The 24,733-nt window shown below is 44.7% G+C and overlaps 1 protein-coding gene across 3 annotated transcripts; it reads left to right on the top strand.

Moving 5' to 3' along the window:
• Nucleotides 1–176: 176 nt before the first annotated feature.
• Nucleotides 177–17,587, top strand: CLSPN (claspin). Of its 3 annotated transcripts, none has more exons than XM_042793908.1 (25): nucleotides 177–243; nucleotides 1,100–1,229; nucleotides 1,780–2,234; nucleotides 2,908–3,072; nucleotides 3,429–3,518; nucleotides 3,757–3,829; nucleotides 4,380–4,488; nucleotides 5,149–5,705; nucleotides 6,728–6,919; nucleotides 7,785–7,966; nucleotides 8,514–8,716; nucleotides 9,029–9,093; nucleotides 9,488–9,693; nucleotides 10,180–10,340; nucleotides 10,437–10,663; nucleotides 10,901–11,015; nucleotides 11,727–11,805; nucleotides 12,131–12,225; nucleotides 12,821–12,985; nucleotides 13,077–13,198; nucleotides 13,540–13,667; nucleotides 14,182–14,284; nucleotides 15,558–15,640; nucleotides 15,847–16,008; nucleotides 16,237–17,587. In XM_042793908.1, exons 1-25 carry the CDS (start codon nucleotides 223–225, stop codon nucleotides 16,348–16,350), a joined length of 4,002 nt encoding a protein of 1,333 aa, XP_042649842.1. In that variant the 5' UTR covers nucleotides 177–222; the 3' UTR covers nucleotides 16,351–17,587. The 3 variants fall into 3 exon arrangements, with proteins under 3 accessions (XP_042649842.1, XP_042649843.1, XP_042649841.1); XM_042793909.1 differs by having other exon boundaries at nucleotides 2,905–3,072; nucleotides 10,904–11,015; XM_042793907.1 differs by having other exon boundaries at nucleotides 2,905–3,072.
• Nucleotides 17,588–24,733: the final 7,146 nt, after the last annotated feature.

Here is a 24,733-nt window from a genome sequence, read left to right as displayed (position 1 = left end):
GCGGCCCTTATAAGGCATGCGTGTGGCCGGGAAGCGCAAGCAATGATTGGGCTAAGTGGAGAGGGCGGGGCTACGCGGGAAAAAAAAAATCCCCCAATAAAGAGTCGGGAGGCGGCGCTTCCGGGGCGGCACTGGGCAGCCGTTGGCTGGCTGCGGGGCCGGGATGGGCGGGGCCGGGGCAGCGCGCGAAGGCTCGAAGCGGTTCCGTGCGCAGCCGGGGCCATGGCGGTGGCTCCCGCCGAGGTGAGTTCTGCCGTTGCGCAAAGCGGTTGTGCGCGGCCTTAGGGCCGCTCCGGTTGCGGCGCGGCGGAAGGCCGGGAGGGGCAGCGAGGGAAGGTGAGGCGACGGCGCCTCCTCGGCCGCTCTTGCGCCTGGGCGGCACCGCGCCACCGCCGGGCCCTGGCCCCGCCTCGCAGACTACGCTTCCCAGCATGCCCGGCGGCTCGCCCTTCCACCATGCTGTCCGCGGGGCCTGCTGGGAGGCTGCGCTCGGCCTATCCCCGCGGTGCATGCGGGGGGGGGGGCGGTGCGTCTCGGGAAGGCGGTGCCTGGCGCGGGCGGGCGCTGTGCACGCTGGGAACGGCGCCTTGTCCGCCGTTGTAGCTCGGTGTGGGGGGGGGGCGTCGGTCCGTCTGTCCGTTCCTCCCTCCCCGGGTCCGTGTCCCGTCCCCTGCCGCCTCTGCAGCGCCGGGCAGGGCCGGGACGCCGGGCTTGGGCAGCTCGGTGTGGAGGAGTTTTGCTAAACAATCCCCGCAGGTGTCTTCCGGCCCCAGTTTAGGTGAAGTGCAGATGTGAGAGAATAAAGTTTTATATTGCTCATTATCCTTTTCATTCTAAAAGTTTTGAAGAATAATCAGTGGAGATCAAGGCAGTGTGTCGATGCCTTTTTTTTTTTTTTTTCCTTCTGTGCACAAGCCTGGCTTTAATAAAAGTTGCTGTAGTACAATCTCCCCTTGTGTAAATAGCAATTTTAAATACAACCATAATGTATGTGTATATAACTGTGTAAGGGGTTAGCCATGGTTTTGGAATAAAACTAGATGAGAGTCATTACTACGTAACAACACCGTAGTAAGGAAAATTTTATTTTGCTTTGTAGTTTCCGTTAGAGGATTTGAATTCAGACTTGCAGAAAACCCTTGATAGTGACACTGACAGCGGACAGGGCAGCTGTGAAACAGCCTCTCCAGGCCACTTGAGCAAGACGATAACGTCTCTTGATGACAGAGGTCTGTAACATTTCCATGAATTGTGCCTGGTGGTTGTTGCCTTCAATGGTGTATTTTGTGTTTTACAAATACGTTTTCTAGGAAGATGTTACTGCTTGACCTATTGGAATCCAAACTGCCTTTTTTGCTGCTCAGAATGTGGACAGATACCTGTAAATCTCAGAGAAGTGGTTTTTGAGGTACAGAAAGGGAAATAGTAAAAGGGATGTGAGTGTCTTAATTGTTTATTTCCTTTACGATTCGGTTAATCTATGTGCTTAGTTACTGTGGGTTTTATTACTATTTCAAGACAACTCATCTATCAGTGCAGGATTTTCAGCTTTGCCTTTTTTTTAAAAAGGTTTAAAACCTGTAACGTCTATTTGGGTCAATTATGTACTGCACTACAGGGAGAAGTAGATTTTGAAAACTTGATCTCAAGCTGATTTGCTGTAGATGTTGATATCTGAAATTTAAGATATGTAATTTTGTTTAACTGATTATTTTTTAATTAACTTGTGGAATTTTCCTCTCCATATCACAGATCATTTATTCTAATGTATTTTGTCAGATTCAGAGGAAGAGATTTTTGTACGTAAAAAAGCAAAAAGCAAGAAGGTGCTTCAGGACAGTGAGAGTGAAGATGGAGAGGATGGTGGCTCTTTAGTGCAGAACGATGCTCCAGGCGAAGACAAGGAAAATGGAGAGGAAAAAGAGAACATTACTGCCCAGGGGAACAAGAAATCTCATCGGATTCGCCAAGGTCTGCTAGATAGTGATGGCAGTGACACTGGTGACCGATTGCAGATTGAAAACCTTGAAACAAGCAGAAAGTCTGGCTTGCCTGAGAATGAGTCGGAAGAGGAGAGACCCCCAAAATCTAGGAAAAAATACAGAAAACATAAACAGAATTTTGAAGAAGAGACGGAAAAAAAAGCTGTAGGAAAATCAAGAAGAAGAAAGGAGAAAGAGAGAAAAATTCAGTCCATTAAACAGCTGAAAAAAGAAAAGAAGTCTAGAGTAGAGGTATATATTTCAACAGAAAATCTCAGATACTTTCTCAACTAAGTTAAATTTATTACTGCATTCCTACAGCAGGCCTGGTATCCCCAGGGATCCGTGGAATACCATACAAGTCTACCAATTTCATCTGCAAAGAAAGTACAAACTCTAACACTTTATTTAATGGCAGTGCACGTTAAGCCAGGCAGAAATTATCCAGGTTCTTTGGGCTTGTTGGGGGTTTGTTACACACACAAACTGCTTTGATTGGTATTTTAGCTTTTCTCTACATCGCTGTGCTAGTTTCTGGAGGAAGCTTTCAGCTACTCTCAAATTGGATTTCTGGCCTAAAGAAATGTCTGCTTGGCAGGTTGCATATTGTTGCTGTTTATGAAATGCATATTTCAAGTGTTAATTTATTCTCTCAGCCATTTTGGTCTTCAGTAATTATTGAAATTCCCTACTTATCATAGACATAGGGAAAACTGCTCTGCGAATTACCTTACCAGATTTGCAGTGCTATAAAGTGAATATGACTCGCTTATAGGACATACAAGATGCTAGATAAAAGAGGGCATGTGTTTTTTCTAACTTCTTTCGCCAAGACCTTTTGACTGTAATCTTAAATTAATGTCAAAGAACTGAAGGGGACCTTCTGAAATTAATTACAGAAATACTTTATTCTTATGGCAAGCAGGTAGATGGTGGCAAGAGGTATCCTTTTAATGACAGTGGATGTCTTCTTGATGACAAAGAGCTTTTTGATAATGGCTTAGAAGAGGAAGATGATGACGCCCCAGAGGATGAAGAGTCGATAGAATCAATACGAGCGGCAGTGAAAAACAAAATAAAACAATATAAGGTAACATTTGATAGCGACACAAGATTATTGGTTATTAGTGGGAAGTATTGTACGTGAACATATGTTACACTCTTTGACAATGGTGCCCTTCTACTGCTATGACAGAGGAGAGAATAGTCCCCTGCTTTTTGTTCTTAAGGGTGGAGGGACACTGTCCTGGAAAATTATAAAGATAATGCTATAGTAGGAGCTTTGGAAATCTTCCATAAGGAGTATGTGGAATTTGTGTTGTTTTAGGAGAATACTTTATGGTTTTGCTGACCAGTGATGTTTATCTACAGTTATTTTTACTTGTTTGCCCTTGGAAGTGCCTGTGTATCTAGACAAATTAAAGAATCTCTTTTTATGCACTGTAGATGAAAGAACAGTTTTCTGAGGGTGAAGGCTACAAACATGTATTTGATGATGACAACGAGGAACCTGTAGTAAAAGAACCGAAAAGGAAGGTGAAGTATTCTTCCTTTTAAAGCTCTCACCTGTTTGTTGTAGTGACTCAGATGGTTTTTGTATGCACAACATCCAATGTTCTTGTTGATTTGCTATTTTTAATATATTTTTTTAAACCGGCTGCTTTATTCTGACTCCCTTATGCTTGAAAGGGAAAAATAAGCTATTTAAAAAGTTTTCTGGTTTGTTGTTTGTTTTATTGTCTGACTTCAGAAGCCTTTCTTTTCTTTTCTTAAGGAACGGAAAGCAGCGAGGTTAAGTAAAGAAGCCATTAAACAGCTACACAGTGAAACCCAACGACTTATTAGAGGTAAAACTTAAATTATTTGTATGTAGAGGGTTATAAACTGTTAAGAAATTCAGGGGAGAAATTGAAAGAATATACCTGAAAGGTCAGAGCCTTCTTTTACCTATCATGAGTTATTTAGGATTGAAGCATGCAAGACCATTTTTATTCAAGGACCTGTTAAAAAGTATCGTTGCAACTAATGAAAAAAAAAAAATCATTGTGCAAACACCTGAGCCTGTAAACTTACTGTGTAAAGTTAGTGCACTAGTTGGAGAGTTTGATAGGCACATAATAAAACTGAAACTGGTCCTGCCATTCTGATGTTAACATCGCAGTTAATTTCCTAATGAATCCATGGACTTATTGCAGATTTGGTCTTCAAGACTGTTGCTGTTGGAACTCCTTCCCGAACAGCAGTGTTTGCTGTATTCAGATTTAAACTGGGCTGTTTGTGCCTAGTCAGATGTGTTTGCTGCAAAATACTTGTGCTAAGCTTCTTTGCATTTCAGAGATACCAAATAAATGCCTCGGATGAAGTTTTAAATTTTCTTTCACCTCTTTTTTCTGGTAGAATCGTCTGTGTCTCTCCCATATCATGTGCCTGAGACCAAAAGCATTCATGAGTTTTTCAAGCATAGACCTCGACCAGTATGCCAAGGAAATGCCATGGCATTGCTGAAGTAAGGACTTAAACCCTCCTTATATTTTTTCATAAATTTGGAGCATATCCCAGCTTTTCTTTTGAGGATAACCAGACTTTTGCATGCTGTAGGCATTGTATGACATACATCCCTGCTCTGTGTACAGTCACAGTTTTTTTCTGGTTTAATTTTAGCTGTTGCTTTGACTAGAAAGTTCTACTAAGAAACTTCCTTGGGCTCCTTCTGTGAACACCTGGAAATTAGGAGTATGTCACTGTTAACATAAGGCAATGCTGCACTCTTCACATACTTGTACTATTGAAGTAATCGGGGCCTTGTAGTAACTACAGATGAAGTAACGTGCTCATGCAAAGTTACTTTAATGTTCTTTAGGCTGGACCCCAACAGTTTACTTGGACTATTTCTTATTTTGAGTAATGTGCAGTAAAATATTTAAGCTGCTGTACTGAAAATCTCTTGGGAATTTTATACTGTGATAATGTAACTAACTAGTACAAACTCTACACTATACTTCCTTATCTCCTCAAAATGAAGTTTTCCAGACATCTGTCCTTCACCTCTTCCTACACATTAATGAAAATAATTAGTAAATGATTTCTTTCTCTCTGAGTTTGTTCTCAACCCCTTCTCTCCTTTCATAATAGCCATGGGTGATACATTTCTTTCTGCCTTCGTTAGGTCCACTAAATACCAGCTATCCCTAAATGAAGAATCTGCAGATGCTACAAACTTGAGCACAGATTGCAAAGGTGGGCAAATAGAAGGTGATCAATCAGCAGCTAATGAACCGGAATCAAACCTTGGCAGAGATGTTGATGCTACTGTGAACAAGCCTCTTGCCGATGCAGGGAGGAACTTGACAGAAGATTCTGCTGAAAAGCCCAGGCAGGACGGTGATGATTCTCATGCAGTTAGGGCTGTAACAACTGATGAAAGTACAAAAGAACAGCAGCACTCTGACTTCCTAGGCACTGATGGTAGCGAGCACAGAGAGAATGAAATTCCTCTAGCAGTTGGAGGAGATGCCCTTGAGCAAAGAGGTGAAATGGTGCCAGACTTACAATGTGAAAAAAGCAATCAAGAAGTGGGGCCTGGGTTGGTGGCACAACCGGAAAAAGTGAGGAAGTCCAAGTTGGATAAACTTCGTGAACTGGGAATAGACCTGTCCATCAAGCCAAGAATCTGCTCTGACAATGAATCCTTTATAAACCTCGATGAATCTGATTCAAACAAAGGTATCACTTTCATTGTTGTAATCCTGTCGTGTCTGTCCCAGTAAACAGAATTAGTCTGACTTTAACTGGAAAATCTCTGAGAAGTGTTTAGGTGATAGAACACTCAGTCCCATTCGCTTACCAGTACAGATTCTTTGCTTAATGTTGGTGTCCCTTTTCTTTCAGCTGATGTTTAAAAGGGAAGTTCTGAGTCTGTAATATTTGAAAGCTTGAAGGAGTGCTCAGTGGTAACTATTTAACAATGAACAGTTTATTTCCGTTTTGCTCTAGTGAATTATGTTGGTACTTGAAGCACATGGGAACAATTTTTGAGTTTGATTTGAAATGAGACTTGCAGTAATTATCTAGAAACAAAACTGACCTGTGTTCCAGAGTGTTTACCACTGATTTTGTTAAAGGACAAGGCTGGATGGTGAGCAAAAAGTTACTGCTGTAGCAAGAATGTTTTGAATGTCTTTTAGGTACTGGAATTTGAACATCTATTCATCCATATTAAATAGTTGACCTTGTTTCAGGGAAAGACTGCAAATGATTAGGCAATTTTATAATTCCATTAAATCTATTATGTATTAGAAGATCTTAAGAGGATGTCTGGATTGGGTGCTGCTTCTGTGCATGGAAGAAACCGACCGCTGCCGAGAAACGGTGCTTTTGTCAGCCATCAGTCTGGCTCTAGCTATACATGCTAACAGAAATTTAGAATTTTCTGGTTGCTGGAAGGCTAGACTGGGAGTGAATTGAGATCTTGTGGATAAATCATAGTAAATAGTAAGGTGATTTAGTATTAGCTAATATCAATTAAGTACAAGTTACAGCAAAAATATTCTGTAATGGTTTATCGGTTTATTAGTCAAATAGAATGGTTTTGCAAATATTTTAAGATTAAAAATTTAGAGTTTTTAACTAACTTAAAAAAAATTTCTCAAGCTCTACTCTTGCTACAACTTGAACGCTCAGTGCTTTTAAATGCTATACAATTAATTTAATTTGCTTTTTGAAATTTAATTAATATGTATTTAAAGAATTGGAAGCCTTGAAAGCCCGTTTCCTGAAGCACACTCTTGGAACATCAAAATCCAAAGTTGAACGGACCATAAACATGAACATTATTCGTAAGGAGACTACATCTGAAGGGAAAGAGGAACTGAAAGCAGATGTGGTACCAGCAGTGTTAGCTGCAGAGAGCCTGGATGAAGCAGTCCACACAAAGCCAGGTTGGTTTGGGAGTAGTGATGTTGATTGAATTGAACAGTGTCTTTTTTTTCTCCCTCATTTCCCCTTTCCCAGTGCTGCCCTATGAAATACAGATGAGGGGACTTTCATCTGTGACATGAGTATGTGTGTTCCCTCTAACGATAGTCCCGTTTTAAAAAAGAATCTTGATAAACCTCTTAAATAGCACTGGCCACCATAGAACAGCCTCAGCCAGATCTTTGTGACTGGTTCTCTGGATTTCTCCCCATCTCTACCAAAATCTATATAAACATACATCTGCACTGTTGTTTTCCATCAGCCTTCTGAATGTAACTCCCAGACTTCTTGTGAACTATTACCATTTATTAGATCTCTCATGTTTCCTTATTCCTGTACTGCAGTTTCTAATAGAATCGTATGTGTTTGAAAACTAAAATATGTGTGGAATGCGACTCTCCCATAGTATCCATTAAAAGAAATAGATTATTTGGCTGGTTCTATGGTCATGTGTTATTTTTAGCTGCTCTTAATTATTTCATGTGCTGTAGCACATCTGCCCATGGCAATTGGATGCTCTTGTTCCCAAAAGACACAGTGGAGAGACAGACCCTATTCTCATTCCAAGTGCTGCACCGGTGGCGTTTATGGATAATGAGGAATCTTGATAATTCATGAGATTGTGTGGTTTCTCTAAATGGAGCTGATTGAAACTGACTGCTTTAGCTCCTATAGCCAGCAGATCAATTCATAGAAACAGTTAAACCCAAGTAATTTTTAAATTCCTTTTTTATGTGTGTAGTTACATTGGATTGGATGCCTCACAGTGGTGAATTTAAGGATTCACTGTAGTGCATCTGAGGTATTCATTTATTCATTTCTGTCCAGGTGAAAAGCTACAGGCGCTGAAGGCTAAACTCCAGGAGGCCATGAAACTCCGCAGGACTGAGGAACGCCAAAAGCGGCAAGCATTGTTTAAACTGGATAATGAGGACATGTTGGAGGAAGAAGAGGAAGAGGAGGAAGAGATGACAGATGAGTCTGAGGAAGAGGAAGAAGACAATCATGAGGTCTGCATGCAACATTTTTACATAACCTAGCTTCTCAATTCTGCTGTCTCTCCCCAAAAATGCGATTTTTGTACACTTAATAGTGTATATTAATATATTAGGGAAATTGCCAAGAATTTTTCCTAGAAGCTAAAAAACTGCTACAGTTAACATGTCCGGGGTTTGGATTGTCTAAAACTGAAACGATTGGTATTTTAACTGTCTAAACAGTATTAAAACCAAATATAAGTATATAAAGATTCTGGTGCTATTTTCTGTTTTTATATATCCTTGGCCCCTTGCTAGCAGGGGACAAACTGAGGTCACCTGCCCGACCTGGGGTCAGGTTTGCCATGGCCTTTCCTTTTTGGAAAGGATCAGAATAGCGTGGCTGTTTCAGGCACCTCTGTCAGTTGTCAGTGGGATATTTGCATGTGAGTGACATTCACAGTTCTTCGCTTCACCCTCCATATGTTAAAATGTTTTCTTGAAAAGTATGCAAGGAAGTTGACAGATCAAAGCAATAATCACCGTATCTCTGCTATGTTTGGGGATGGGTTTATTTTAGAATGTGGAATTTCTACTTGGCGAAGCAGAGGAAGATAATGAAGATATAGAAGAGAAACATGTTGAAGATGGTGATAAAGAAACTGACAAAGAATCAGTTGATGGAGAAAAGCTGGAGAAATCTGTGAATTGTGATTCTGTTCCCAAACCACCTTCAACAGAGTCTACATTGATGCTTTTTAAGGACAGCTCCTCAAAAATGGGGTAAATAAACCAAGCTTTAAAAATGGTGCCTGAGCAATTTTAAATTTGATTGATACACATAGATGCTTTGATTTAAAGTACTCTTTGTAAGTATTTTTTCTGTCTTGTTCCAGTAGTCATATGTGCATTCATATATATTTTATTTTAAAAACTTAATGACTCTAGTTGTTGTTTAGTGGAATAATCTGTTTCTTAATCAAAGTGTACTAGATGTGTTTTTGTGTCTTAACTTGTTTTTTGAAATTAGCTTTGACAGACAGTAGCAATTCATCTTGTATATATTGGCAAATACATTTATTTAATGAATTGCAGGTATTCTCTTCCTGATGAGAAACTTGAGATGGAAGAAGGTGCAGACAAAGGACCTACCAAGTTAGGTAAAGTAGATCTATTATTGTAGCTAGCATTTTTTTCACGTGGCATAGATACAGGTTTCTATTTGAGTTTAGTATACAATATTTTTGTTACTTCATCACCTGTATAGTTATATAGTGTGATTAAAGAAGTTTAGACTGATGAAAAAAATGTGAGGGCTTGAAAAAACTAGAGGAAAATAAAGTTCAAAATGATACTGGAAAAAATATAGAAACTGTCAGAAATCAATAAGGTGAAATTCGATAAAGTGTAATGCATCCTTGGTGAAGAAAGAAATCAAACATAAGCACAAAACAATGAATTTTTAGCAAGGTGTCAGTGTTGCAAAATCGTATCTTGAGGTTCTATTGGATCACAAAAAAAGTTAACTGTATTTTTTTTTTTTTTTTTTTCCAGAGGATGATGATTCATTTTCTCTACCAACACTAGCAAAAGAGAACAGCCATAACAGCAGCTTTGAGTTGATTGGCTCCATGATTCCCTCCTATCAGCCCTGTAACAAGCAGATGTCCCGTGGAGGGAACTTTTTATCTGCAGCAGGAGGCTTCAGGTCACCTTCCCCAGGTTTTTTCAAAACGAGCTTTATCAGCTCTGCTTCCAAGGTGAGGTTCTTGGTCCTATTTCTATCGTATATTAACACAGTGGGTAGTGAATACATTTATTTTATCTTGACTATCAGATCTATCAAAAAAAATAATACCAGAAGGTGGCATCTAGCCACTTGTTTTTATATGTGTGAGATTCTAGACAAGTAAACTGTCCCTGGAGTTTAAAATGTTTCCATGTTGGAATGGATAAAAATGACATTATAAAAATGTATATTCTAAAACATCAAAGAAAATGCACTATCATATGTGGTTTATATCTGAAATATGTACATAGTAAATATTTTTTTAAGTGTACTTACATGGGCTATACAACATCTGATGTCAGTGAACTCCTATGATTTATCAGAGCAGCGTGGACATACTTGACTCCTGCATGGTATTAATCCTTTAAAATAGCTTAATTGTTTTATTCCATTCTTGCTTTTGAATCCTAGGCTTGCAAAACAAACATGTTATATATTGTTATATTCCTTTGACTAGAGCTCAGGAAAGACGTCTGAGCCCTCTCTTCCTATAGAAGATTCCCAGGACCTGTACAATGCCTCTCCTGAGCCGAAGAGTTTATTTCCAGGGGCTGGAGAGTCACAGTTTCAGTTTTCTCTGGAAGATGACACTCAGAGCCAGCTGCTTGATGCGGATGGGTAGGTCACAGGTGTAAAGGGTGATGTTCTGTGCCCTTTCACAGAAATCAGACATACAGACCAGCAGGATTTTTCTAACCACAGGCTTCCTTTCAGGTTCTTGAATGTTGGACAGCATAGGAATAAATACCAGTCCTCAAAGCATCAGCTGACTCTGGCCAGCATGGATGAGAATGCAATGGATGCCAATATGGATGAATTACTGGACTTGTGTTCTGGACAGTTTAGCAGTCAGGCTGAACACGTGCCAAATACCAGCAGCAACAAAAAGCAGAACATGGAGGAATTGCTCAATCTTTGTTCAGGAAAATTCGTGTCTCAGAGTATGTCTTGAATTCTGTTTCCAGCTTTGCTGGTTTCTTGATTTCTAAGCTTTATGCGAAGGTACCCGTTAGCTCTGGGCACTAATTCAGAACGTGGAACTTCTGAGACTTCTCCGAGCTATCACAGTTTGTTGCCCATGTGGGAGCTTGCTAGCTGTCATTTCTAGGATGCTCACTGACATTTTAAGAGTAGAAATATATCTGTCTAATAAGTTGCCATCTTACTACTTTTTGTAGCAGGTTCCCCAACATGGGCATCCTCAGTATCTTCCAAGGCAGAAAAAGACAGTGACATAGAAGATCCCATGGCAGAAGCTCTGGCGCTTTGTTCAGGCTCCTTCCCCACAGACAGGTTAGCATTGCTCTTCCTAAAATTTACAAAAGCTTATAGTGATAGTTGCCTCATTTCACTCCTGATGTGTTTTCTTGTTCCATATGCTGTAAGCAAGTGTGTGGCCTGTTTTGGAGGTGAAGGGGAGGAATATTGAAAATTTCTCAGCAATTGCTCTCTAAATTGGCAGCATATACTGTTTCCCGCATCTATGGCAAAGAGAAATTCTTTCTCTTTCACTGATTGTGAAAGAAGTATTGAAGAACTTCCATCAAACTGAGAAAAGATTGTTAGAATGTAGGACTTTTGGGTTCTGTTTTGGGATATTGCCAAACCACAGGAACCATAACCAAATGTAAGTTGGACATTGGCATTTTTTCCATTTATTAAACTAGAAAGGTATATGGCTGCCTGACAAAATGATAATGAGGCTTAACAAATGGGAATGTTAAGGGGATCCAAGGGGAATTTTAGAGAGAAACAAACTCAGAAATTAGTACTTGTCCCATGGTTTCTGCAAGAGAAGACCTGAGGTCTTAAAGCATCGATACTAATGGGGATTTTGGGCATTTAAAGCTAAATGCTGCTGAGAGACTGTAGTGCTCTGAGCACTCACAGGTAATTGCCTGAGACCAGCTGATGTGGTGGTTGAAGTTTTGCCTTGAATTATTGCGAAGCTGTCGTTGGAGGTGAAATGAAAACGTGTATTTCTTTCATTTACTTTTCCCCTAGGGAAGAGGAAGATGAGGAGGAACAAGAACTTGGTGATTTTCAGCTCGTAACAGATGACAATGCCTTTGATAGTGAAGAGGTACAAACTAATGGAGCAAAGCAACTGCTACAGCATTTGGACTAAGAGAATTCCATTTATCTACTTAGTTTTTTAGTACAACCATCAATGCAAAGTATCATAACTTCCAGAACAAGCTACTGAAACGTTTTTAAGAGCAATGTTTGGATCGTTTAAAGTCTCCTTAATATTATGCTATACTGGATAAAGCATCTTAGCGTAGCAAGTCCTCTGAAAATTCTCTGGTGTTTTAGCCTGTGTTTATTGATTAAAGAATAGAAGCTGTCATTATAAAGCAATCCACTTTCAGAAATTCCTTGATTTCTGGTAACTTTCTCTTTGACAGGATGAAAAAAGCGAAGATAGTGATGCTGCACAAGCAGAAATAAGTGATGAAGAAGAAGAACTGCTGACACGTAGACAGGGCTTGAAGAAAAAACTGTTAAGTACATTTTCTTTGTATTTTAATTGCAAGACAGAATATTAATAGCACTAGAAATTTAGTCTACAATTATTCCCTCCCTAGCATTAGTAGCTAATGTTAAATGGTGTTGGCTCTGACTGGTTTTTTTTGCTTTGGTGCTGTCACGTTGCATGAGTTTATTTATGTTGCTGGTGGGTTATAGAGGATTTCCATTCAAATTTTATAGATGAAAATCAGAAGGGCACAACGAAAGCAACACAACACTTTTGACAAAAAAAGCGTAGGAGTATTGCTGTCATTCCTCATGTCCTAAGATCTTTATTTGCTCTAGTTAGTAAAACATCTAGTTGGCAGTTGTCATTGCCATCACATTTGGTAGGCAACGGGCAAGGAATCTGGTGGATGACAATAATTTAGAGTGTTGTGTGTTGGCAGGCTGTGTATGGAAATGTGCAAGAACTCAAGTCTTAGTCCTTTAAAAAAATAAAGATGAATCATAGTTTCTTGTATAGGACGTGTTAATTTGATGTCAAAAGATAAATCTTGCTTTCACAGTATTTTTGTGATGATTATTTGTCTACCAAACTGAACTCTTCTAACATTCTTTTATAGAAAACTGCAGGATTTCATGGAAGATGAGGCAGAACTGTCAGGGAGTGATGTGGGAAGTGAGGAAGAATATGATGGTGAAGACCTGAATGAATATGAAGAGGAGATTATTGATGAGGAACTCCCCAGTGAAGTGGAATTAGAAAATCAAATACAGAAATTACACATGTCAGTGATAGTATTAGTAAACATTTTTGCATGTGAAGTCATGGCTCTTAGATATAATCTGGACTGACCTCCCTTTCTTCTGTGTTGGCAGGAAGGTGATGCTTGATGATGACAAGCGTCAGTTACGCTTGTACCAGGAGAGATACCTCGCTGATGGTGACCTACATAGCGATGGCCCTGGCAGAATGAGGAGATTCAGATGGAAAAACATAGGTGCCTTTCTGATTCATGGTTAATAGGTGGGGGTGAAAGACTGGAGAGAGAGTGCGTGTGTATGACGTACCAGTCAGTAGTCCTTCAGATGTAAAGTCTTCCAGAAATAAATTGGGTTGGGAGGGTTCTTTTTTTGGTGTTTTCGGTTGGTTGGTTGGGTTGGGTGTTCTTGGTTTTTTGGGTTTTCTTTTTTTTGTTTGGTTTGGTTTTTTGTTTTGTTTTTATTTTGCTTTTTTCTTTGTTTGGTTTGGTTTGGGTTTTTGTCGTTGGGGTTTTTTTACTAGTTGCATATTTTATGCCTCTTAAAATTGACAGCTAATTTTTTTTTTTTCTTTGTCTAGATTATGCTTCACAGATTGACTTGTTTCAGAGAGATTCAGATAATGATGATGAAAATGAACAGTTTGATGAGTCAGAAGCGAAATGGAGGAAAGAGCGATTTGAAAGAGAACAGTGGCTTCGTGAGCAGGTAATCGTTAGCTGCCGGAATGGCATCTTACTCAGTGTTTCTCTATACCACTGCTAGATGTGAAATTCTTAGTTCCTCGAGTTAAACTCTGGAAAAAATACCGTTTATAAATGTATCTTTATTTTTCATTGTAAATTCTTCTCTTTCTCTTGTACAAGTATTGTACGGAAAGAGAAACTAATTCAGAAGGGAGAGGCAAAACAAGTACATTCCAAAACAAGTCAGCTTCAAAGCTGGAATAAGTCTCTTACGCTGGGAGCATAACTGCAAGTTTTAGAAGTTTCAGTATTAGGTCAGCTGTGTCAGCTGAATGTGGTTCTACAGGTTTGCTTTTCATTAATAGCACAAGAATGATAAAGCAAGAACTAGCAGTAAACTTTTATGGTAGAAAGTAAATAAAAAAGACTATTAATTTACATAGTGAAAGAACTTGGTCTACTTAAAATACTGAATGAAATGTTCATCCTTAGTATTAACTTCTTCAATTTTACAAAGTGTCTTCTTTCTGCTACAGAAGGAAAAAAATAAAGAGCAGGAGGAGGAGGAAGAAATTGGTGAAGACAGTCAATTCATGAAGCTGGCAAAAAAAGTAACTGCCAAGTCCCTACAGAAGAAAGGTAAGCTTACCTTTCATTGAAGGGGCAATCAAATAAGAGAAAGAAAGCTTAAATTCCATTTGTCACTCGTGAGCTCCAGTGAAGCAGGCTGCAAATCAGAAAACTCCAGTGTCTAGGTTTCTTACACCAGTCTGAGCTCATGTTTTCCAGAACTTGAAAAGCTGAAGGTATAAAAGCATTGACAGTTATGTGTCGTGGTTTGAACCTGGCCGGCAGCCCAACACCACGCAGCCGCTTGCCCACCTCCCCCCCACCTGGGAATGGGGGAGGGAATCAGGGGTAAAGGGAGACTCGCAGGTTGAGATAAAAATAGTTTAATAATGGTAATAAAAGAAAACAATAACAATAATAGAAAGTCTAAACAGGCAATGCACAGTGCGATTGCTCACCACCCGCTGAGCGCTACCCAGCCCGTTCCCAGCCAGCGATCCTGAAATCCCAAGGTCCCACAGTCGCAATCCTGGAAGTGGGAGAGAGCCCCCCCCTTCCCAGCTGTCCCCCCCTCTCTACACTGAGCACACCGGGACCTGAGCTGGAATAGTTCCCTGCCCAGGTTGGGGCCGGTGCTCTGGCCCTGCTCCCTCCCAGCTCCTTGGGCACCCGCGCCCGGGCAGGGCACGGGGAGGGGGAGAGCCCTTGATCTCCCAGCAACAGCTGAAAACATCCCTGTGTTATCAGCACTCTTCCCATACCAAATCCCATACGGAATCCAAAGCACAGCACTCTTCTAGCTGCTAGGAAGAAACATAAACTCTATTCCAGCCCAAACCAGGACAGTATGTAACTGCAAGGTTGATGATAATTGTGTGTATCTACTTAATAAAATAGTATGCTACCTCTTGAAAAACAGTAGAAATAAATTCCTCTACATCTTTGCTTAGTCCTTTATTCTTCATTTGCTTGCTTTTAAGTCACAGAGAATTAGACTGTAAGTGACATTCAGCCTAGCAGTTTTTCCTAATATCTGTGACTTGAGGAAAAACTATGCAACGTAGTGAAAAGAAATTTAAGTTTTCCTTGGTTGTGTCAAAGAAATGACTCCAAGTGTAGTGCACAAAGCCGTTTCAAAACCAAATTTTCCCTTCGAACTGATAGAACTATTTGCCAGCCATCTATCAGTTTTATGGCTCATAGTATAGTTTAGTGCAGTTTTCCCCCCACCTCCTACTGTATTTACTGTCTGTTGTTAATTCTAACTTCTTCTTTTTGATATAAAATTATATTCCTTCAAATGAAGTTCAATAACTGACGTTTTCCTCTTGGTCTCTGCTAGCCAGCCCAGCAGTAGTGGTACAAGACACGACGCTACTACCCAGGAACCCGTTTGAAACGTTCCGGCCTGCCAGCGACATCCAGGTTGGTGATGGTTCTGAAAAGTGGTATTTCCAAACTGCGTCTGTAGAACACAGCGAAGTCAGCTGACCCTAGATTCTGGCCATTTCTGGTTTGTATGGTTGTGAGTAACGTTTTAGTAGGGAGTAGTTCTTCTATTAAGAGCAACCTACTAAGAGAGCTGTGTTGTTCGTGTGAGTGGTTTAACGCAGCATTTCTTTGTTCTTCAGATAAAAAATGGGTCTCTCTTGAACAGACCTAAAGCTGTCCTTCAGAAGCTAGCAGCAATGTCAGATCTGAATCCAAACGCACCTCGAAATTCAAGGAATTTTGTCTTCCATACACTTTCCCCAGACAAAAATGAAGAGGCAAAGGAGAAATCAAAACTTCAGGTAAAGATTTGTGTGGAATGTGCTGCCAGTTGTGTAGATTATTTAGGCATACAGCCACTGAGCACTGCCAAGCATTTAAGCGTTGCTGGTTTAAATATTCCCTATGATTTCCTAGTATGTCCTTTCACACCAAGTAATTCTCTGATAATTCAGAATTTAAACTTCTTGGTGATTTTTTTTTTTTTTTTTTTTTTTTTTCATATTCTAACATATCCTACTCCCCTGTAGGTGAAGAAAAGAGGTCCTACTGCAGTAATAACATCTCTGGCCAAACGGCCCAGGGTGGAGAGCACAGAGGAAACAAGTCAAAGCCGAAGCATATTCCAGTACTTGGAGAGCTGAATATTTCTGTTTAGGGCCAGAGGTTGTATCTTGTCTCTTTGCCAGTTGCGGTTTGTTTTGCAAATCTGCCAGCAATCATCAGGAAGGTAAACAAATTGCTGTACATCCTCATGCTGCCACTTAATTCACAAGTTCCAGTAATTTCCAGGCAATGGTCTTGTTTATTCCCCTTTGTTTTTTCTCAGTGCTCCGTGGCAAATGAGAGCACAAAATCCATGCTTGTTGGGAATGAAATGTGAACTCTGTCTTTCCCAGGCATTAAGGAAACTTGCACTACTGCATACTGTCCTCACAGAATCTCATGTGTTTCAGTGGTATCAGTTCCATCTGAAAATACTGTTCGTGTGACAGGTATGACGCAGAAGTGCTGCACTTAGCTTAAAGCACGGATGAAGGAGCTATTTCTGCAGTTTTGGGTAAGAAGGACGCAGCGTTAACTACAGCAGGGCGTGTGTTGTTTACAGCTGCAGTACGAAGGCAGCTATGGCTTCCTCCTGTGTCTTATTTTCTCTGATGTTAAGCATTTATTAGCTTGACATTTTAAGAAGCTCTAGTTCATATTTTAAATGTGTACTTTTAAAAAAGGTCCCAGTCTTTTATAAGGCAGTATGATAAGGATTTGTTTCCAAGTTTTTCTTACACACGCATATGAATGTGTCTGTGGAGAGGAAAGAATGTGAATAACAGATGTAGGAGTGGAAAAGGAGGTGTGTTGGGGTTTTTTATTTGCTTTTGGGGGGTGGTGGTGTTTGGTTTTGTTTTGCCCAACTGAAGACTCTCTTAAATCATCCATTCTGTTGTCTTCATGCAAGCTGCACTCATCTGAGAGAAATCGCCCATTTCTGAGCAGCTAGTAATGAAAGGCCTCCCCTGGAATGAGGAGATCGGATAGTAAGGAACCATCACTCACAGCTGTTCTAAATAGTGTGAAAGAAACTTGAGACAGAATATACAGCACTTCTGGCATTCCTGATTTCCATGTTGAAGGTGTTAAAGTAGAGACCAGGTAATGGTAAGGCAGTGGCCTGCTCTAAAACTAAACATCTTTCCAGGACTTGGTATCACCTACTTAGGTTGCCGGCTCTGTTGGAGAAGGATCCCGAACTGTAAATTTTGTAACATCATAAGCATACGCCTGGTGTGCTACATGTAAAATATTTTACTGTATATTATGTTTATAAAGAATTACGGTACTAATTGGAGTGCAATTTTACAATAAAACATGTTTTTAATTTTGGAAGCAGTCGGAGTTAATTTACAGGATTTCATTCAGTTGTGTATACATGATTTTTTTTTTTTTCCCAAATGTCTATCTCTGTCTTTTTTTCATTGCTGGTTTTCTTTTGTAGCCACAACTAAGCCCTTCACTAGTAACAGCTGCAATAATATTGGAATACAACAAAAACACACACCCTCCCCATGTTTATTGGAGTGTAAACTCTCAAGTATTCTACTTAAGTTTGCATAAAATTCTTGGCCCTAAGAATATGTTTCTTCTTACTGATTCAATGGTTTGGGTTTTCTTAGTTCCTAGACAAAACTTGCTTCATGGTTGGCTTGAGGCGTGCCTGTTTCAGTTCATTCTAGCAATTCTAATAATTGGTATTACCTGGGTTTGGGATGGGAGGTTTAGGGAAGGGAATGAAGGAGGAAAGGTAATTTATCAGGTGTTTCTTGAAGAACAACAAAACTGAAATAAGATATCTGAATATGCAGTTAATTCTCTATGGTGGTGGTTGCACTGATTTGTAAATTGTACTAATTCAGCACAGATTTACTGGACAAAAGTATTCGAAGCTGCAAATTCTCTTAATTTGCTACTGCTGCCCGCCACTAGAGAGCAGCAAGAGAAAGCCCTTCCTGTAGCAAAAGGGGACGGAAGAACAGTTAAAGCTTAAACTCTGCTCTGACTCAGGGGGAAATTATTAAGTTCTCCATGCTCCGTGGCATTGCAAAGGATTAAATTTATACAGACCTGTAATCGCTACATTTTTGCATTAGAAGGTGGTAGCATGAAGAGCACCTTTAAAGGGTTGGTTTTGTCCTAGGGTCTCGCTGGCCTTTCCCCAGCATATGCTAGCCACAGCCCTGGCATTTGTTTCACTTTCCCTTCAGAATATGTTTTGCTTGTTCCAGAGCCAAGAGAAGAAAAATACTGTTGGGCTCGAAGAGCTTATAAATTGAAATACCTAGAATGGGAAGATTTCTGGCTACTGCTGTTCAGAACAAACCTTTTCCCCCCCACCAACCTTTCAGGAGTTCAAGGTTTGGTACCCCAGGAATTCCCCGGAGGGGAGCGTGCCCCAGGCTGCGCTCGGGGGAGGCCGGGGCCCAAATCTCCGTAGCAGGAGGGGTTGAGCCCTGGCGAGATGCTGCTGCTTATTGTGCCAGACCCCATCTCCCACCCGGGGGGAGAGCTGGGGGTCCGGCCCGGCCCTGGGCTCCGCTCCCCGCCCCGGCAGCTCCTCCAGGGCTGCCCCTGCCCCACCTCCCGTCTGGCACATTAACTCAGCTTTGGCTTCTCATTTTCGAGTATCGATTCAGCTCGCCCCTCCTGGCACCGAGGTGATGCTGCTGTGCTAACGGGGAGAAAAATCCCACCCCGGGTGCTGCTGGAAGTGCCAAGAGTGGGCTGGGGCTGGGGGGGAGGGATTGACGCAGGGTCACGGCAGAGGGGGGTGATGGGGGGGGGATGAGGGTCCTGCCCCCAGCACGGGGGCATCTCAGCCGGTGCAGAGATGGGCGCTGGGGGGCCGGCCGGGGCTGAAGGAGAAGAGCCCCTTCCCCCTTGCTCGCTGCTTTTCCCTTCTGAGCCCATCCTGGGCTAACTCCTGGCGGTTACAGCTGAGAGTCGGGACTGGTGATATTTGGTTCTGGCTTTCTGGGAGATGCACGAGTGGCTGCGCCTTGGCAGGACACCAGGGCTTTCATCCCAGTTAGGCAGCTGCAATACCACGTCTCTGTGCCTCAGTTTCCCTTACCCACGCGAGTGAGAGGAGGAATAAAGCCCTTTGGATCTGAGCTCCCGATCCTCGACCGCACGGCGGGAGCCTGGGGGAGGAGTGCTGCTCGGTCTGCAGCATTACCTGCTGAGTCTGCAGAGAGAATGAGCTCTTGGGAACCTGAATGATAGTGAAGAAATTAAAGAAGAACTTCTGAGCAGAGGAGGGGCGGGCCTTGGGTCCGTGTTAAAGGTTAACATTGCAGACACGTTTATAATCATAGCTTTCACCACCGCACAGCTCCTCGGGGGCTCAAGGCAGTCACTGAATTATGTTTTCTTTTCCTTTTTTTTCCCTTTTTGCCAAGAGACTGAAAGGGGGAGAGAAAAAAAACTATTTGTTTGTCTTGTCTAATTTAATTTATGTTATTTATCAAATAGACAGGTTATTTGGGAAACCAGATGGACCCAGGCTAAAATCATCTGTATTTCCAACATGTGAAAAATTATGTCGGAGTGGACACATGAAAAGAAGCGTGCTGCATGTTTTGTGTGTGCTTATCACGTGAGCTTCTGCACCTCATCTGTCCTGGACCTTTAATCAGTTGTCCCAGACCCAATATGAGGGTTAAAGGACAAAAAGACCCCCAGGCATCCACGCGAGTGCGGCTGGGGAGGGTGTCTTCTAGAGCAGCCATGTCACAATTATTTACCCTCTCTGGCTTTCAACCTGCTCGTTAGCTGGTGCATCCTTTCTCCAGGAGTGATGAATGGGGCGCCTTTTTGGGCCCGTGAACACGTCTTTGGCATACGCTTGGTTTTGGAATGGAGCAGGTGATGTTTTCAGTATCTGTTTCTTGTCCCTGGGGTTCTTAGAAAAGGGAACAGAGAAGACAGAGAGCAGCAGGAACGGCTATAGCCTAACTGAAATGGAGTCGATAATTCAAGAAATACAGAAATACAACGTAAGAATATAGTAAAAGAAAACGAGAGCTGTCTATTGCTAGCAGGTGCGTGCTTTCCTCCCGAAGAAGAAGATAACAGCAGAGAGGGGAAAAAAACCCCAGAGTGCAGGACTGATGGAGCGGGGGTGTTGCCCTGTGCAGGTAGCGCGGGGTCCAGGTGAAGTCCCTCCTGCACGAGGGCTCCGTCGATGATCTGGGATCAAAAACTGAAACTTGGCAAAGACCTGCCCACCCCGGGACCCCGCGGGAGGGGGTGGGACGGCCCCATGGCCCCTTTCTCACTGGGAGCTGAGCCTGCAGCAGCCCCCCCACACACACACACCCCACGGCAGCAGCCCGGCAGTGGGGAGCAGAGCCCTGGGGGTGCTCCTGGATGTGCAGAGCCCGGCCAAGCTCGTGCTAGAGCAAATAGCTCTGTCTGAGCCTTGCAGCGGGGCCGGGCTTAGTAGGTGACCTGTAAAGCAGAAGTTTCATTCTATACTAACTATTAGTCATTAATATTAATTATAACATTGCATGTGGTCTGTGCGGACAGATGTTCAGTCCTTGGGGGTTATTATTTTCTCTTGTATCATCCAGAAGCCCAATTTATGGCTAACTCCAGCTACGCTTCTCCAGGCAGCAGAGATCTAAACCAGCTGTAATTAAAGAAAATGACATAAAAGATTGCAGCGCAGGGGGGGAGGGGTGAGAAGCAAATCTTACAGCTTTGCAAGAGATTAATTTTATTTTTAGCTAATATTTTTTATTCTGCTCCTCAAGGCTGTTTGCATGCAACACGCTCTGTGCTGCTTCCCTTACAGTGGCCCATTGATTTTCCATATTTGATGCTGTTCGTGCGGGTGGTGATGGAGGATCAGTATCCGAGAGGCGCGTTCCCTTGGGAGGGCGAGACGTGCACGCGTTCACGCGTGTCCTCGCACCCACCTGGCACCCAAAACCCACCCGCAGCATCCGAGCCCTCGCCTCTGCCCCCGGGGGGTGCTGCACCCCGGCAGGGCTGGATGTGACCGCGGTGCTGAGCCCCAGGCTCCCGGCTGCAGGGCGGCGCGGGCCAGCGTGGCAGCGTCTTTTGGCGCTGCCTAATTTCCAGCCGCCGCGGTTTGTGGAGACTCGTTTCTGTGCAGGAAGAATAATTAACCACCGAGGCGCTAACGCCACCTCCCCGGCTGCTCAGGATATGCAGAGGTGGTATTTCCACATTCCTATTTTACATGAAGCCTGAAGGAGGGCTTTGAAAACCCCCCAACCTTTTGCAATTAAACACCAGATTAGAAAAAAAAAAAAAAAAAATGGCTTTTTCTTCCTCCCTCCTGCTCCCCAGCCCAGAGAGCCTGGATGGCAGGCAGGGGCCCGATCCTGGGAATGTGAGGTCCGGGAGCTGCCCCTTTGGTTGGCTTGTTCCCTGTCCCAGCTCCAGGCTGGCGCGGCAGCAGCGTGGGCCAGCGCTGCTGCTCGAGGCTTCTGTGGGGCAGCCCCGTCAGGGACCCACGGAGAGGTTTTGGCATCCGGGACCTTCCTGGTCCCAGCTCTGGTGGCAGCTCAGTCGTGACCGCAGCCGCCATCTCCCGCAGGACGCGCGTCCCGGCCCCACCAGCCGCGGCTGCAGACGCTCCAACCGAAGGCGAAACCACCCAGCCCACTGATGTAAAGAAGGTAATTAAAGCAACAGGCAATTATACCTGCCATGTGTTCCCTATTTTGCATGACGTGAGGGCGATGCTCTCAGTACAAAGCTCTGAGCGAGGCATCCGGGGGGATGACCTCAGAGGCAGAGCTGGCCTTGGTTTGGTAGCCTTCGCTCCACCTCCGGCTTCGCTGAGCGTGTGTGATCTTCCGAGAGGGGATGACGTGAGCCCCAAAGTATGATAACAGCTCCCGAGGTGTCGCTGCCGCTGCAAACAGCCCCCAGCCTGACCTGCCGTGGTCACCCCGGCCTGTCCCCTTCTGCTGGAAAGGGAAAAAGAAAAGGAAGGGAGAAAAGATTAGGTGGGGTCAACGCAGTTGGCAAGGAACCCTGAACATCTGCAGGGGGCAAAAGCAGGGCTGGAGGAGCTGGATTTGATACTCATCAGCCCACAGTGAGGCCCCAAGCCCTACTGAAGTCTGGCGGGGTTGGGATTTGCCCATGCAGGGGCTGGGTCTTGCCCGTGGCTCCCGCTAAAAAGCCCATGAGCAACACTGCTGGTGTCTCCAGCTTGAATGGAAACTGGAGAGGTCAAAGCAAACCCCATCACGGTCCTGGGGCTGACGCCAATCCAGCAAAACCTTCTAGAAAGCATCAGGCACTGAAGAAGGGCAGAGCGGGGATCCGTCCCCACACCCCCCCCCCCGGGACACCCCGTGAGCCCAGCACCAACCCACCTCCCCGGTGCTCGTTCGAGTTTTGCCCCGGGGGGGGGCTGCCTGGAACTGCTAATGAGGGCGCGGGGCTGATGCTGGTGTGGTGCCACCGCCCCGGGGTGCCGGTGTGAACCCCAGTGCTGGGGGGGACGAGCAGGAGGGGACATCGCTCCACACTCTGCCCCAGCCCCGCGGCCCTCGGGGGGGCTCCGGGGGTCAGGGCCGGCATCGCCGGGAGCCGCACACGCATCCTGCGAGGGGAAGAGCATCGCTCCCAACATCTGCTTGGCGTTTGTTTGTCTTTCATTCCCATTCCTCCCCTGCCTCCCCCCTCCTCCTTTCATCCTTCCATCTGTACCGGCCTAAAAATAGGGCCGTAGCCTGACTTGATCTGCTCCTCATCAGCCCTTCGTGACTTTGCTGCGATCCCGTTCGGGACGTGGCGAGGAGGGGACGGGACCCGCTCGTGTCCCTCCGGTGTCGCCTTCCTGCTGCAGGGCGGCGATGCCGAGCGGCCGTGCCGGGGTCCCCACACCCCCCTGATTTTTGCCCCACCCGAGGGAACAGATGGGTGCTGTTCCTGCCCCATAGCCCTGCCCCTGCAGACCCCGTGAAGGAGCTCAGCCGCTCTCCCTCCGCGCACCCAGCCGTGCGCTGTCAGCCCTCCCAGCCCCCCCCCCGGTCCCACGCTGAGCCCCAGCTTTGTCCGGCCGCCTCTCCTCATTCCTGCCCAGCCATTCCAGACCTGCTCTGGGGTTGCTCCCCCCGTTCCACGAAGGCTTCTCTTGTTCAGTGGTGGGCACAGCTGGGGGGGGGGCGGCCGAGCCCTGTGCCCCCGCTGCCTGACCTTCCGGCCTGGGGATGCTCGGCCACCTCCCGCCAGCCCAGGTCACCCACCCCGGTGGGACCAGGGTCCTGCCCCAGCTACAGCATCCTTCAGTGGGGACGGCATTCCCAAAACGCTTCGTCCTGGGTGTGTGTGTGGGGGGGTCACACACCAACCCCCGTGTCAGCCCCCACATCTGTGCCCATGCGTGGGGCGGGGGGGGGCGCCAGCTGAACCCCCTCGCCAGCCGGCTGAGGCTGCAGCAGGACCTGGCTCTGCCATTTGGGGTGCTCCGGGGGTCCCCGTGCCTCCCGCTCCCCAGGCGGGCTCAGCCCCCCAGCCTCTCCCAGGCACGGAGCAGGGCGAGCATCACTTTGGCACTTCCCTGTGTCCCCCCACCCCTTCCCCAAGTCGCTATGAATAAATCATTGTTTTATTAAAGAGAAGCAGCTGCTTTTTTCCTTCTTCTTCTTTTTTTTTTTTTTTTTTTTGACACTCCACCCGTACCCACGCAAGCCCTTTGGCACATGCTCGAACGCCAAGAGCCCCATTGAGGGCCCCTGAAGCATAGCAATTGATACACAGAGATCCCCAAATCCTATTCAGGGCCCGCTTTTCTGCACGAGCAGCCTCTAAACAGCTAATTCACTGCTCTTTTTGTCGCCAGGGTTAAGTGGTTAAGTGTGTGTGGATCCCATAAAAGGCCTTTACTCCATGAAAAGCTATATTTACATTGTAATCACCAAAGAACTGTTTAGGCAGTCAATAGCGGGGATAGAAAGGGGCAGCGATGGCGGGGGCTCGGCGGTGTGCCCCTCACCTCTCCCGCTGATCCCCCCCCGGAGCAGGACTTTTGTGGGATTACGTCCCCCCGCGCCAGCTGCCGGGGGGCCGCGGGAGCCGACGCTCTTTGTCTGGGCGCGGAGCCGGGGACAGCCCAGGCACCCGACCCGCCGTGGCACCCAGCATCCTGCGTCCCGGTGGCCCCCGGCCCCCCCGGCAGGGACGGCACCCCGGGGTGTCCCCCAGTCCCGGGGCTGATCCTGCACAGGGCAGGAACCCCTCTCCCACGTGAAGGGCCCGAGCCCCCGTTACCCCGACATTAACTCACCTCCCATCGTTATCAGCCAGGGCCTCCCCAGTACCCCCGTGTGTGAAGTGCGAGCTAAAATTATATCACTTTAACAAGATTAATTGAGCAGAGCGAAGAATGGCAAAAGCTAAATTAATTCACCAAGAGCAAGGCGAGGGCTTCCCTTTCCACCAGGAGCAATTTCCACGTAATCAATTAGATGATGTTCCAACTGA

This window comes from Tyto alba, unplaced genomic scaffold (genome assembly GCF_018691265.1).
Source record: "Tyto alba isolate M040663 unplaced genomic scaffold, T.alba_DEE_v4.0 Super-Scaffold_20, whole genome shotgun sequence".
Classification (NCBI taxonomy): Eukaryota; Metazoa; Chordata; class Aves; order Strigiformes; family Tytonidae; genus Tyto; species Tyto alba.
Note: the sequence above shows the minus strand (reverse complement) of the source record. Positions and strands in the feature narration are given on the sequence as shown.

Bases quoted from the DNA above. Each gene is read 5' to 3' on its own strand.
- CLSPN (XM_042793907.1), top strand. From the start codon at position 223: ATGGCGGTGGCTCCCGCCGAG. The intron at 3,830-4,379 runs GTAAAACTTAAA...TTTTTCTGGTAG, and splicing joins AACCCAACGACTTATTAGAG to AATCGTCTGTGTCTCTCCCA. The intron at 13,668-14,181 runs GTAATCGTTAGC...TTTCTGCTACAG, and splicing joins AACAGTGGCTTCGTGAGCAG to AAGGAAAAAAATAAAGAGCA.